The sequence below is a fragment of the Cygnus atratus genome, chromosome 16 (assembly GCF_013377495.2).
Source record: "Cygnus atratus isolate AKBS03 ecotype Queensland, Australia chromosome 16, CAtr_DNAZoo_HiC_assembly, whole genome shotgun sequence".
Taxonomy (NCBI): Eukaryota; Metazoa; Chordata; class Aves; order Anseriformes; family Anatidae; genus Cygnus; species Cygnus atratus.
Window position 1 is genome coordinate 900,673 of NC_066377.1, and position 15,681 is coordinate 916,353.

The 15,681-nt window shown below is 50.2% G+C and overlaps 1 protein-coding gene across 2 annotated transcripts in view; it reads left to right on the forward strand.

The window, feature by feature from the left end:
• NOL4L (nucleolar protein 4 like) overlaps positions 1–15,681 on the forward strand; it is a 57,035-nt gene that overhangs the window by 15,373 nt on the left and 25,981 nt on the right. The window contains exons 2-4 of one of the 2 annotated variants that reach the window (XM_035567041.2): positions 1,171–1,326; positions 4,589–4,700; positions 9,190–9,299. The exons of the other annotated variant lie outside the window; for it this stretch is intronic. Of the exons in view, the coding sequence (XP_035422934.1) occupies positions 1,171–1,326; positions 4,589–4,700; positions 9,190–9,299 (378 nt within the window). The remainder of the gene's footprint in view (positions 1–1,170; positions 1,327–4,588; positions 4,701–9,189; positions 9,300–15,681) is intronic. 2 annotated transcript variants of the gene reach the window in all.

Genomic DNA, 15,681 nt, shown 5'->3' on the forward strand with positions numbered 1-15,681 from the left:
AAAAAAGACAGCTTGGAAGATGGGACATTTCCTTTGCATGCAGCCCTCTGCTTGCATTCACAGATTTGAATGCACATGAAGAAGATAGTTTGCAGGTCATTTAGATGTGCAGGTTGCTGCTCACCAGCCTGCTGTGTACAAACTGGGCTGCATCTGTGCATTTATTTTCGGAACGCAGGCCTCAAAGGGAAGTGTTATGTATATATGTGTGTGTGCGTGTGTGTGTAGCATATATTTATATATACATACGCAGCAATGGCATTTTTTCAAGCAGAGGCAGAGTGACCTCCAGAAGCCTGGCCCTTTCTGGTACTCCCTGCTGTCAGGGCAGGCACCGACCGCCCCCATCGCTGCTCCCCGTGCCGAGGCTTTGTGCCCGAGCGCCGTCAGCAGCTGCCGGCTACCAAAAGCTGCCTCCCCTCCCCGGCGCTCCCTGCCAGCGTGAGCTGACACCGTTCTTGCCAGTCGGCTCGGAGGAACACTGCTCACCACACTTCCCACTCCCACCAGTCTGTCACCACTGCCGTGTGGCAGAATTACAGCCTCCTGCTCCTCGGCACATCCGAACACAAAGAGCTGTGCTGCTGCTGCCAGCGCTCAGCTGCTCTGCGTATGTGAGGGAGGGAGGGTGCCTCGGAAAGGTCAGTGCAGGGAAGGAGGGCGATTCTGTCTCTTTCCTTTAGGGGCCGTATCCTGGCATCACAGTGAAATCTTGTCCTGCTTATTGATCGTGTTCATGGGGACTGTGTTCAGCTGGGGTGCCCCACGCACGGGCACGCACGTCTCGGGGGTTCCCAGGGTGGTTTAGTACCACTGCAGGTCCACAGAGCTTCCTCTGCCTATTCCCAGCCTAGCAAAATCATTCCACATTATGAAAATTGAATTTCTCGATTGGTTGTGACTCCGCTCTGGACTCTCCCCTCGTTTTTGTTCCTGGCCCAATTTCACTGGCAGCTTTAGCAGCAGAACAGCAGCAGCCGCCACTGCCCTGGCTACAGCATCCTCCCCCCCAGAGCACTGTTTAATTTATCCCCCACCTCCCCTGCGCCCTGGCGGCTCGGGGCTGGCGCTCTGCGACTCTGCCCCCTCCAACCACATTAGCCCCGGGCCCATCTCGTCACCCCTGTCACCCACCGCTGACACTAACTCGACTTGCCTGCACTGTTGTAGGGGGCAGATGGACTGTCGGAGCCCGAGGGCATCTCTCTGAAACGCGTGGCCGTGGTGGAAGATTTCTTTGACATCATATACTCCATGCATGTGGAGAGCTCGTCGGAGCCGGGCAAAGCACCCAAACATGCCGGGCAGAAGAAAACCTACCGAGCGGTGAGACCCCTCTTGGTGCGCCCGGCGGCGAGGGGACGGGTGCGCAGGGCAGCGGGAAGCGCTTCCAGCGGGACGGCCGGAGCGGTGCCGTGCAGGGGGAGGCTGGAGGCTGGAGGCGATGGAGGCCGCTTGCCTGTGCGAGGAGGCGTGAGAAAAGAGTTGTTTAAAGGCACAGCAGCTGCGCTCAGGAGACGGGAAGCAGGGCTGCAGCAGCAGCACAACAGCGCGGCTGCTTAGAGAGGAAAGACCGAATGAATCATACAAAGGCAACTGTACATGTCTGGGGGAAAAAAAAAAAAAAAAGAAAAAAAAAAAGGAGAAATGCTCAGCATCGCTGATGTGCGAGGGGATGTTTACCCAGTCCCCCGCGCTCTGCTCTGTGCCATCTGCCTCCCCTGTGCCAGCCTCTCCCCAGGGAAATGTCAGGCCTGGGCCTCAAAGGGCGGCAGCAGCCAGGAGAGGGGACTGGGGCACAGCCAGAGCCCGGCCCCGCTCTGCACCACGCCAGGGGCATTGGCCTCAGCAGCCCACGGCTCAGCTCCCTCCTCTGGAAAATGGAGGCTGTTCCCGAGCTGGGTCTCCTCAGGTGCTCCCCGGATGCTGAGAACCAGATCTATCCATCCTGAAGCCATTCTAGTTAGGTCAGGAATAATTTAGCTTGAAGTGTGCTTCTCCAGGGAGCTCCCTGTTTCTCCTGACTCTGCACAGCCCTTCGAGGCAAATATTTGGGCTCTCCTGTTAAAAGAAGAGCTGAATTTACTGTCCAAATCCGAGGTGCTCTCCTGAGTCCCACAGCCCTAAGGACCGAGTCGCCTGGAGACAGAAGTGGCTGGCAGCAGCTGGCGTTTCTGGTGCGCGCATCAGCTCGGAGAGCTCTGTGCAGGCCGCCCTGCTCTCCGCGATGATGCCTGGGGTTGTGCGGGGCTTGGTGCGGGGCTGGAGCCCTCACGGGGCTGGGGGCTGTCCGTGTGCGTCCCACGCCATGGGATGGTGCAGCCCTGCCCTGCAGGTCCCCACTGCTGGCACTGCAACGTGCTGTGCGCACCCTCCTGCCCTATGGACTGCAACAGCCCTTCCCCAATTACTTCAATTCATCTCTCAGAAAGACAAGGCTGTGCCTGGGCAGCTCAGGAGAGCAGCAGGGTCCCGCTCTGTGCCCAGGGCTCCTCGCTGTCCCCTCGGGCTCCCTCCTGGGCTCCTCCTGCAGCACCGTGCATCCCGCTGGGCCCGGGTCTGCAGCTCCAGCCGGTCGGCTCCAGGAGCTCGGCTGCCCCCAGCTGCCTCTCCCTCTCCCCAGCATTTCTGATTAGAGAGGCACTGGAGAGTTTGCCCTTGTCCCTGACCTCCAGAGGGAGGCAATCAGAAAGGGAGTTTGGATGGGAGATAACTCATCAGGGAAGCTGTCTGCTCTGCAGAGCATCAAATCAGCTGAGAAATAACAACTGTATCACTAAAATTAGCTGAACATTTGCAGCAGGAGCTGAGGGCCTGCTAGAGCAAAAGCGACAGGGACACCGGGCTCGGTCCCGCAGGTGAGGCGGAGGGACAGCTCTCTGCATACGCCACGGTTCCACATTTGCCAGCAGCAATTTTCAGGCCCTTGAATGTCAGCATTTCTGTGGGAGCTCCTGGTGCTCGAGCACGGATAAATACCGCGCAGAGGCAGGGGCTGAGCCGGGCATCTACGCAGCCACAGCAGAGCTAGATGGGGCTGTGCCTAAATAGAAGGAGAGTCCCATGAGGATCAGGCACTGCATCCTCCATTTGAATCGCTGGGACGAGGTCCCTGCCTGAACTTTCTACCCATCTGGCATTAGCATGCATGTAAAACACTGGGCTCTGCTGCCGCTCAGTGGAGATGGATGTCTCTCCCTCCCACCGCAGCGTCAGGTCCCAGCGCTGCTTCGCCATCACCGCGCAACCCCCCTGCCCCAGCAGGCTTCCTCCATAACGTATTTTCCATCTACTTAGGAAGACTTAAACGTCACCCCTTCCCGTAGGATAGAAAAAAAGAATGCTTGGAATTCATGCGCCTTTAATTTTGTTAACGAAATGAGGTGGGAGGCTGAAGCCCCTGGCCGGAGGAGGGTCCGGGCAGCCCGCCTGCCTCTGCCCCGCTGCCGTGGCTCCCCGGGTGTCTGGTTGCAGCCCCGCTTCCCGTGTGAGCCCCGCTTCTGCTGGGCTCGCCGCCCCGAGGAGGGGCCCGAACAATTGAATTTCTGTCTGCTTTGTGACCCCACTTGTAAGTGCTGTGACCCCTGCTGGGGTCGTGGCCCTGGTTTGGGAACCACTGCACTGGGACAAGTCACTTAGACCAAACAGGATGGGTGATTAGCAGGAGGAACCAACCCCAACATAAGAGGTGGACTCTCCACCCTCTTAATGTCCCCCAATTAAGACCAGATGTCTTCCTGGATGATGTTTTAGGCAAGGCACAGGCTGCTGGGCTGCAGGAGAACCTGGGTGAAGCTCCCTGCCTGATGCTATACAGAAGGTCGGGCTCCATGGTCTCTTATGGCCTTGCAGAAATCTTTACATTAACATTGATATTGCCTCCTCTTTTCTCCAAATAACCCAACCATGGTCTTTAGAAACACTGTAAGGTTGCTGCTGTCAGGAAATAATTGGAACAGTAGTGGCCCACGACAACCAGGTGCCTTCTGTGGGTGCTGAGGTCTGGATATAGGGCTTTAACTTCAGGTATCTGAGTTTAAAAAATTTACCCTTAGCTCTTCCTCATCTGTAAAATACACATTTCCCACAAAGGTTCAGGAGATTTAATTCATTGCTATTTGTAAAAATGTTTTCAATTCCCTAGATGAAATATGTCACAAAAGTGCAAAGTATTATTAACAGTAATTGATTGTCATTGTGGGAAAAAGTGACCTGCCCTTACAAAAGATTAATGGACTCTTCAGGTTACTGGTGCGATGGTAATTAACAACGCAAACAGAGCTGAAGAGGCCTTACTTTCTCATTTGATTCTTAGGCATTCGTGGCTTCCCTCTTCTCAGACTCCAGGGAGGAGCAGAGAGGAGTTTCGGGGCGGGGGGGCTGAACCTGGCCCTTTTTGTTTGGCCGCCCTCCAAAGAGCGTTTGCAGGACGGGTGATGCTCAGGGCAGGGCAGGACTGGGAGCAGCACCCCGTTGCTGCCCCTACCCCAGCTCGCTGGGCTGCGCAGGGTGAGGGGGGACGGTGCTGGCTGCACCCCGGCCCTCGGGCTCTCAGCCAGGCCATGCAGCCCTCTCTTTGTTTCTCCAGATTGCAGAGACCTATGCCTTTCTCCCAAGAGAAGCTGTGACCAGGTTCCTGATGAGCTGCACCGAGTGCCAGAAGAGGATGCATTTCAACTCCAACGGACTGGAGCCCAAAGGTAAAGGCAAAGGGATTGCGCTAACAGAACGGGCAGCATCTCATACCGGACATCACTGGAGGGCTGTCGGTGGCTGCCCCACTCACGGGATGTGGCCGTACCAAATGGTTTTCCCACCCTGGGCTATTTTCAGTGTGCTTTTGCAGCAAAGCCTAAAGAATTGTTTAAAACTCGTGTTGTCCATCACCGTTCATGCACTGTTTTCAGCAGACGGAGTGGGAAGGGGCTGCTCAGCCCCGCTTTCCTTCTGAGCAGGCGATTCCTCTTCTGGATCCACCTTCCCCAGGGCAACTGTACAAAGCTCGGGTCAAAACCTTTGCAGAGAGGTCTGCAATCAGCTCGTGACTGTATGTGGGTGGAAGTGCAGATCTCTGAGAAAACCTGAGCTAAAGTTTTTCCTTTAAACTATTAATTTGGTAATGAAAGACACTGAATATGTCTGAATAACTGAAGTTTCTGATAAAGAAGGAATTTGCAGTAATTAATAGATATGCACGTCATGATCCCATTTTGGATAACAGAAAGTGTTTTGGTAATCAAAGTTATATTATGCCTGTGTATACAGCCAATTAGCATGGCAACTGTGGTAGTTAGCTCATTACGGTTCTTTTGTAAACTGAGCCAATCTGCAGCTCCGAGGCCTAAAAGCTATAAGCAGTGCATAAGATGGGACCAAGTTTTCTTCTAGAGTAAATGGTTAAAGCTGATGTTATGTTTGTTTTTTTTTTTCTGAATTGTGAACTTGTTTTCTTCATGAAGTGCAAAGCATCAAACTGACTCTGAGAGGTTTCACCCAACAAAATTACTCCTATAAAAAATATAAGCAAACTGCAGAGAATTAGAATATTTCAAAACTCTTAAGGCAAATAGAATCATTTGGCAGCTCCTATCAAGCAGACGAGCAGAGTTAAATGAACACAGGATCCAACAATAGGAACTTTCTAGTATTAAATACCAATTTCCAACTGTTTACTACTAGGAACAGACCTACAGACAGCCCGGAGGTTCCGTTTAAGTGGATTATGTGTGCCAGTTATCCATAGCTAGTTACTGAAATGCTTTGTGCTTGCTATATTTTTTTAGAAACTCTCGCAAATAATCCTACGTGACATTTATTAGCCTCGGCTCCATCACTGCAGCCCTTGCCCATCCTGCCTGCCAAGGGCCCGATCCCTCCTTCAGATCAGGTCAAGAGAAATTGTGGCCTTTGGCCTCTGTGGGAGCAAGCCCGACCTTTACACCGGCCGCACTGCATCTGCCGCATGTGGGGCCCCCCGTGCTGCCCCTCGTGCTGCGGCCGCACCAGGACTCGGGGGCAAGAAGGGCAGCAGGGTGGGAGGCCGCAGAGCTGCCCATCGGGTTGCTGCCCACCGGGTTATTGCCCACCGAGGCCAGGTCCCCTTTCCAAGGGCTGTTGGTTGCAGGGTCCTGCCCTGCATGTCCCACGTGCCTCCCGCGGGGCTGCGGCACCGTCCAGGCTCAGTGGCAGCACACGAAGGCAAGATGCTGGGTGTCCTCCCCAGGAGCAGGGCTGAGATGTGCTGCCCTGAGCAAAGCAGAGCAAAATGACTGCCATGAGGTTTGCCCCCTTACCAGTTCTCTTGAAAATAATCCCAAGAGGAAGAGAACACGCATCGGAAGTCCTGCTCCTTATCCACCAGGAATGGAAGGACAGAAATACCTTTCTGCTCTGAATAGTACCTAAATAGTGACTAAGTACCTGTGAAAACACAGAGAGTAGATTAGATAAGGTAACTTTTACTGGGGAAGAGTGTCTGATTTCACTAATGCATATTCAACAATTCATCTGGAGCAAATCACCAAAAAATGTTGGGGTTGTAGAAAAATTATTTAGGTGTATTCACATGCATAAACACATACAGACATACATATGTAAACTCTAACTCAGTAAGATGGAAACATTGGAGTCATTCCTACCTATTCCTACTTCTCTTGTCCATTAAACAAGCCTCAGCACACTTCGTTTGTAATCAGAAAAATCCCTAATTAAACTTATCTAACGTTGAACCCTGCAGGGCACCCACATAGTTCATAAAAGCAAAATTATCTTGCTCATGGGAAGCTTTGAACAACACTGTACTTTTACACTGTTATTAAATTAGGGCTAATTCCAGTGGAATTATACGAGTCTGGAATTAGGATTGAAACCATTTTACTTTAAACCATTCTGCCTGTTTCATCTGTATTTCCAACACACAGGGCATGTGATATAGTTAACTTTTACAAAAGGAGCTAAGCGATTCCAGTAGACCCCTTTAGTGACAGAGGATATGAGGATTGTTCCTGTGGAGTCCTCCAGACCCTTTAAAACAAAGGTTTTCTTTCTTTCTTTCCAGTTAGCTTTAAAAAAATAAATAAACAAAGGTTTTTTAGGCTCCAGCTCTTCCTGTTGCAGTTGCCCAAATTACAGGACATTTGTTGCTGCTAGTGGGATGATTCCAGGCTTACACCGGGATGGTTTCAGGCAGATCTAAGTGCCAAGGTTCATCTCCCTTCTGCTCTCACCTGAGGGTGCTGAGCTGCCTCCGATGGGCCTCGCTCACCGCAGCAGCTCTGAGCTACGAGGGGCAAGATGCAGGAGAGCGGCGTGCCGGCCTCAGCGCCGCAGGGCTCGCCCCTTTCAGGCCTGGGCTTCAAGGAGAGAGCAGCACCATCTGTGTTATTCTTAGCAAAGCTTTCCTAAACTCGTCCCGGTGACCCCAGCCCAGCTGTGTAGGAGGCAGGTTTTGTTCCTGGGAGCTTTTTTTGCTTTTACTGCAGAACCAGCCTGCGGGAAGCACCCCTCGTGCTGGGATTTCGCATCTTTTTATCACAAGAAAACGTCCTTGCACAGTAGAAAAATGGCTTATTTTGCATGCTTATGTATACATAGAACGGCTCCTAATTAATCTGTAGGTCGACGCATGACAGAGAGCGGTGATATACAGCCATGAGAAAAGAGGAGAGGAATTAGTTTACAAGATCCCCAAGTTTACAACATTCCTAAAAGCTTTGCACCTTCATATGCGAGCGAGTGATGGCCTGAGTAACTGCGGCCATCTGTCCTGCGTGCAGAGGCAAGAACGCTTCAGATGCCCAGGACTGAATTAGCAGGACCTGGAAAGAAAACCTCGCATTTCCACAGACCTTGCCTAGGCTCTCGATGTGGAAGATTTGCAAAAACTTTGCAACGTTTAACTCAGTTACAGACAATATGTTTTTGGGTCAGGTAATTTCTTAGTCAGTCACGATAGATGTGATATTTCCAGAGGTGTGAAGCATCTTCAGGTCCACTGAGTTCCACGGGGATTTTGTGATATTCAGCATTTCTGAGAAGCAGGCCCATTACGTTTGGGTTGATGGATTTTCTAAGCTGCTGTAAAACATTTTGTGAAGGCTGTTTGTTAAAGGGGCTGTGTCAAAGGTGCCTGTGAAACTGGTGACCCCAGAAAATGCAAGCCAGGCAGTGGGATTCAGAGATGGGAGTGGAAACCTCCCACCATCAGTTCACCTTCAGCTCCTGGAAATCCTTCTTCGTTGTTGCTTAAGCTCGCTTTCCCGTGGATGGCTGCACATCCCTGCCGAGCGCCCTGGAAGGCTGGGTCAATTCTCCACACTTGCATATCCCTGTGCTGAAGGCAAAGAAATCTTCCTTTTTGCCAGCAGTCTTTCCTGTGGGAAATGGCAACTTTCCTCTTGAACAAACACACTGCATGAGCATGTAAATTTAGTGGTAGAATAAATAATTGTAGCAGTCTCCAAGTCCTGTGCAGGGAGCTCCACAGTGATGACGACAGAGCTGACAAGTCTTTGTGAATTCAGAAAAGTCACTGAGGATTTGCTTTATTGGGACTTGCCTAGTCTGGCTAGAAAAAGTGATCTGCAGGAGCAGTCTGAATCAAGAGTGATCTCTAGAGCTCAGTATGATGCAGCCAGAGGAATCAACAGGAACAATTTAAGTTGAAGATTTTTTAAAATTAAGTTTGTGTTTTAATGAGGGTGCTAAAAATAATCTTCATCACCAGATAGCGATACTTAATAAGTTGCCTTAATGTTAACTCCTACCTGAGGGAATCCCAGCAAAATTGGCAAGACTTTGCAATGCTAAAGCAAGCTGCAAATATATTCGTGTTCATCAACCTCTGCATAAATCCCATTTGCATGGAAGTGCTTCTGAGACCTTCAGCAACACTCAGTTTCTTCCTCTGTTACATTTTAGTTTGGTAGGCTGAAAAATTATATATTGTGTGTAATCTTTTTCCACAGGTGACAGCAATGTTTTTTTTTTTTTTTTCCAAAACAACATCTGTTCTGTAATTATCCTCTTGGTGGGGTCATGTTCTTATAGGAACCTTAGCTCAGCAGGCACCAGCTCTAGTTAGGGATTCTAAGTGCTTCAGATACATATGTTTAATGATTATGAGAACGCATCGCAGGTTTGCGCTCCCACATCCCCATATCTAAACTGATTTTTTCCTCTGTTCTTCAGAGAGCGAACCACCTTCCTCTTTGGTTTCTGGGATCATTGACTACAACATGCCTCTCACCTCTACTTATCTGAAGCAAATGAAGCTGCGGGTGATGAATTCGCAGGAACAGGTGAGTTCCTCTCCTGCCACAGAGCAGCGCGCGGCGCACAGCGGGTTTCTGCCCATGCGGAAGGGGCAGAGGGGGCGGCTGATGCTTTCGGGGGGATTTTTGGAGGATGCTTTTGGATATGTCTGGTTTGTCCAGGCAGGTCTGGCTTTGACAAAGTAAAGCAAGTGTTGCTGCATGGCAGTGGGGAGGGCAGTGTGCCTTGAGCTTTTGGCTGTGAAAAAGCAAACAGCTGCATCAGTCCTGTCAGCAGAGAGGAACTGAGATGTACTTGGGGCAGTTATTGTTTATAGCAGTCTGCTTGATCTTTAGACTTACGGTTCTTCCAAAAAGTTGTCTTAAAAATAAATATAGTGCATAGGAATTTGCTTCTTTACCCCTTCCTATTTGCCTGGGAGCTTTAGCAGATGGGCTCTGCCAATGCTTCAGTCGCTCTGGTCAGCAGCTTGGTGAGGCTCAACTGCAGCCACTCCGCTCTTGTGTCGCAGTGGGAGAGGGCTCAGTTGGTTGACAAGAGTATTAAGCCACTGGATTTTGATTTGGGACCGGATGGGGCAGACTGCCACAGGATTATACCCAGGCTATGCAATTTTCTGAAGTTCTGCAGCTGCAGAATTAGCTATGGGAACCTCTGTGCACCATGGAAACAGTCTATAAAAAGAAAAGCATGTTTTACTCGCTCCCCACAAATCGGCACTGCAAGCCAGTGCTGGATCTTCTCTCCAGCACACTGAAACCTAAATCTGATCTCTTGCATTATTGCCAGTTTGCAGTAATGAAAGAGTTTGCATTGTGCAGGGGAGGGAAACATTGCTGATAGCTTGAACCGTGAAGTTGTGCCCCGTGGATATTTGTTTATCTAATAGCAATCTAAGGGGATGCTGGTAAGAGAATCCAGTGCCAGGGTGTGAAATGCCAGACGTGGGTTTGCTGTCGGGAGCTGAAGGGACAGACACAGAGCTCCTCCGTTGTTTCAGCGGTGAAACCTTGCCTGAGAACGAATGGACGTCTGACAGGAAGCACTGCTGTGTTTCAGAATTTTTCCTTTGCATGTGCTGGACACCCAAGTGGGTTAAGGGTTTTGTTAGCAGCAGGCTGAGCTGCACGTCGGAGCTGCGCGGGGCTGGGCCAGAGGCAGAACTCTGGACAGCTCCAGCCCGGGCTGCGGGACGGGGCTGCGGGGTTTGGGATGCAGGATGCGGGACAGGCTGTGGTAGGTGCCGCTGCAGGGACCCGTTTGGCCAGCCAGGATCGAGGGCTGCCATTTCCTTTGGCTCGTGCGGGGCGGTTGCTGGGTCTTGGTGCAAATCCTAGCAGAGCGGTGTGACTACAGCCGGGCCGATGCACGTGCCATTAACTACCGACCTTTTCTTCACCAAGGACTTAGTGGTCTGTGAAGGCTAACCGTGCTTTTCAGCATTTGAGGTGGTTCCTTCAAGTTAAGTTTGATGTATACGTAAAGGACAGTCTGAGAGGTTTGTTTATTTACCACTTACACGTTTTCTACTGATAGGGCAGTTCCTCTTGGCTCCAAAGTGCTGTTCAAGAGAAGCGTGTTGTGAAGCTTAACTAAACTCCTGTGCCAGTTTCTACAGGTAGAAAGCAGGACTTGTAGTTTGATCTCATTTCTGTAATAGGAAATATCCTGGAAGCTAGCAGACGGTAGTACAGAATCTTGAGTTTTGAAGCTGCAAGTTTAGGGATGCGTGCTTCGAGAACTTCGGTTTGGTAACTCAGAGTTTTGAGAAGTGTGTGCCCTGAATTTTGCTGTAGGAGTTTGCACTGGCTCTATCACTAGATAGACAGACATAATGTACTGCTAACAAGAATGCAATCTGAGCTGGGGGACTGAGGGACACAGGCTGCTGCCCCCCTTCTTCCCAGCAAGGCAGCTTTAGGGTGAGGGAGCTGCGGCTGCAGTGGCTTCAGGTGTTTACAAACTGCAAAAGTCCTTTAAAGGCAGAAGTTATTCTGACTTGGCTACTAATGTGAAAACAAGGAGGAAATGCTCCCTGCTTTTAAAGTTTGTATGCACTACACAAATATACAAGGCATGGTTTTATATCTCAGAATTTACAAAAAGATATTGGTTCCTCTATCTTGGCTTTGCTGCCTTGCCACCTTGCTGCCTTGCACTGCGCTAACATTTGATGGTATTAATAGAAATAAATTAAGCAACTGACTTGTGTTCTACTTGGCTTTTGCCAAAAGCAATTATTTGTATGCAGCAGCACCAGGAGGAACTTGCTTCACTAGGGGTAACAATGAATGAATTTATGCCAAAGTGGCCTTTTAACTTCATTATTCAGGAAAAAAAATGTGCATGTAACTGTAATTTATTACTGCTGTTAAGCACATCAGTATTAGGGCAACAGTGTCTCCACGAGGAAGCACAGCCAGAAGAACCTTAGAGAAAGCATTTTATCTGTGCTTAGGGACAAAAAAAAAAGAAAACACAAAAAAAAAACAGTAAAGTAAGGCACTCTTTCCATGGCTGTTTATACAATGAGGAGTTCCTGCAGAATTTACAGAACGAGAAGGCAAGTCACCATCCTGTATGGAAGTATGCAGAGAACAAAAGTCAAATAATTTTCTCACATCAGTGAAGATCAATATATTTTGAGTCAGTACATTTATTCTGGCATGCCTGACCCACGCAGCTTATATTGGGTTCAGTAAAACATGCAGGAGCTTCTGGGCTGTGCGTCTTCCTTCATTCCAATTTTATAGCAATTCTCCTGTGTGAGAAAAATCAGGCCCCTTACCCTTGCCACGTAGTGCAGAATTAGCCATATTTCAGGGTATCTGCTGAGGTATTAAAGCATCCTTTGAACTTCTGACCTTTTCAGTCTAGCAGCAAAAAGGAATGAAAAGAGGATATTTGATATTTATCTATAATGATCCTTCCACCTCATTTTCACACAATAAATATTAGCATTTTTAAATGATTGCTTATTTGAGTTTATTGCAGTCATTTTCCAGACAATCTTTTCTATCTTATTCAAACTCATCCTTGGATTTATTTTTCATGCCGCACTGTTCAGCATGATTTCCACTGAGGCCTCATGCACAGTGGCTGGTGGAATATGACCGCTTTAGAAGAACAAACCCCAGCACTGAAATGCCAAGCTCCCTCTGCTTGGAGATGCTGCTGCTACCTTGGCAGATTCGGTCTGGGCTGAGTAACCAGGTTTAAATGACAGAGAAACATTTTCAAAGGTTGCTTCAATGACTGCTGACAGAAGGTCACACAATCAGTGAATGGCAGGAGCTGCTCTTGGATGTGAAATAACACAAGCTTTTTCCTCGTTGCTATGGCTTTGCTACACGGACTTGTAAGCGCTCGAGAGGGAGAGGGCCTTGTCCTGCACCCTCACACACTCCACCTGCCCATTAATTGCACGGTGAGGCTGGGGTGACGGTGCAAAGATGTGAAGTGCTTTGCAAAATAAGAACTCGGTTTCAAGAAATATTTCAACCAAAGCAAAAGGGTAATCCAGGAAGGGGGGGCCGAGGGTTCAGGTCCCCCCGATGCACAGGGAGCTGACGTTGTCTCACGGTGGTTAGGGTCCAGCCTCGCTGCAGGACCTGGGAGATCGTGGAGCCTCGTGGCCAGGGAGGCTGTCAGCAGTGTGAGGCCCTTCGCCTTCCACTCTGCTTTCTCCCTGGTCCGCCACTATTGTGCTTGCTCACTTGGGTGTCTCAGAAGGCTCCGGTATTACCAGAACAGCTGAGATGCATCTTGCCCTGGCAGCGTGCTTGCTTCCTTGCTGCTTCAGGTCCATCTCTGTGCTAATGCTGGGGATGCAGAACTGGCTCGCAGGAGGCAGCCAGGGCAGGGAGGAGCGCACGGCTGGAGCTGAGGGCTCGTGGTTGTGTGACGGTGCTGGCCAGCCACAGCTCGGGGCCGTCCTGCGACCCGTGCAGAGTTGGTCTAGCAAATGTTCTGGGGCAGATTTCTGAAATCTGACAGGAGTGTGGTGATTAACACAGATCTGAGTCTGTCAGTTCATTAGTGAGAATCATAGACATCTCTTTTCGTGTGGTCCAGAAGACCAGCACCAGGTTTGGCAGATCTGTGCGAGGTCCAGGTACCGGGATTTAGCTGTTTGGGTGCATTGTGAACAGTTGTGAAGAAATGTTGATGTGTGGAGAAAGCAGAAGCGTGCAGTAAGTATTCCTGTTCGGTGCTTGGAAGGAAGCGGGATGATGTGTTTCCATCACATGAGAATGATAAGGTACTTCCTAGTCCATTAGTGATTAGAGAGGGTGTTAAACATCTCCAGGAATAAATATCTCTAAATCAACATGACAAGATAACTTGCATTCAAGAGTCCTTTCCTCAGCTTGGGAAGATCGGTGTTTCCTGACATTCATTTTTAAGACACTTTGGAGCACTAGCAAAATCTCCTTGGATTTTCCCCTGGAGAAATGGGCATATTGGCCCTACGTGGAGCGTGGCACCGGGACCAGCGGTGACCCTGGGAAGGACGGGAGAGCTGTGGCAGCGGGCACGCGGCCTGGCAGGCTGCTGCGGTGGGAGAGCTTTCCGTGACCCTTGGGTGTACCGACAAGGACGGGGACAGCAAGAGGAGGCTGCGTCATCCCGGCTGGGCTTGCTGAGACCAAGACTGCGATGCCACATCCAGGTCTAGGGGCTGTTTTTGAGAGGCCATTGAGAAACTGCCGAGGGAGCGAAGTGGCACCAGGGCTGCCCTGCGGCTGGGCCGGCAGCGAGGGGCTGTGGGAGCTGCGTCTGCCTGACCAGGCAAGGAGCTTTAGGGGTAATTTGATTGCAGGCTCTGAGTACCTTGAAGTCAAACAAACTTAATAAGGAAATAACATAGACATAACAAGGAAAAAGGCTTAAGGGCTGAACTTAGGAAAACTCAAAAATAAAGGGCACATTTTTAGCAGAGGGAGAGCGAACATTCACTGAAACAAGCTCCCAGGGAAGAGATGGATTCTCCAAATTTGTATCTTCCAATCCAAATGCCTTACCCCTCTAGAAGATACTGTTTTGCTAGATGCAAATTACTGAGTTCAGTATAGACATGACTCCCTGTAATACAGATTTAATTTATGCAATAAAGGCTTGATCATAGATCTGCATCAGCAAAAAAGCCCTCTAGTGGAGATGCAGCTTCTACTGGCAGGAGTGGGCTTTGGCCAATAAATTTAAATTTTGCCCTAAATGACAGACTTTGTCCAGGCAGAAGCAGGGGAGGTGGGCCCAGCCATCATAACAGCATTCCGTACATTTGCTGCTTCCCTTCACCCTCTTAACTGACAAAGACAGTTTAGCAAAACTTTTATCCTTGGCCTTAATGGCTCATGAGATGCGGGAGGTCAGATGATCAAACCATTTAGCCTGGTTTCAAACTTCTGTGAATGGCTTGCTTTCAGTGAAGGTCAGCTCATTTTTGTTATTGGAATTAACCATGAGGTTCCCAGCTGGTAAAAACATCTGACATTTATTTCCAGTTGTGCAGATCTTACAGTATTTTTCCCAGTGTAGCTGCATTACAGGTAAGCTTTGTACGTGCTCAACGCAACACTTGATGCAAGCAATACAATTTGAGAGCAGACCCTGGGCTGGCTGGGGTAAATTCTGCCACCGCAGCTTCCATCTTCCACACGAGGTGTGATGCCAAGGCCCTGACTCTTGGCAGTTACAAGGCAAACCACGTAATTTTCTGTAAGAAAGGAGGCGTTAAATCAAGCGGCACTGCCAGATTCTGGCGATGCTCACCACACTTTGTCCTCCTGCACTGCCCGGGCGTGTTTAGCGGCTGCGTGCTGCTGCTCCCCTTTCCTCGCTGGCAGTTGTGTGTTGGAGGAGCAGTGCCGGTCCCTCGGCCATGCAGCTCCGGGGCCGCCTGGCCCCGCGGTGCCCCCGCCGGTTCTGTGTCTCTGTGCTGGGCCTGGTCATGGCCTGGGCCCTCCTGGCCAAGTGGCCTGCGGCAGCCTCGTTGCCGTAGCCTGTTTCTGAGAATACTGAGCGAATAGGGCCAGAGATCGCATCGTCTTTCTTGAATTCACCGTTTCTTCCAACTATGTCCCGTGTTTTGTGAGGAGAGATGCTGCCCACTCCCTGTGCGGCGACAAACATCACGGGCAGCTTCTTCCAGCAGAACTGGAGACCAGGTTTTGGTTCGGATCCTGCAAAGGGGGCTCTGAGGCATTTCCATGGGGGCAGCGTGGCAAGGCCACGCAGGGTTACGAGAGCGTTCAGTGTCTGTGCTCCCTGACTGAGCACCCGTGGAACAGTCCCACGGATCTCGTTCGAGTTTCCCACAGCCGTGAGAGGTTGCACCGGGGGCTCTGCACCACCTCACAAAGCCGGTTGCTGACGTGCTGCGTGTTGACTTTGATCGAGTCACAC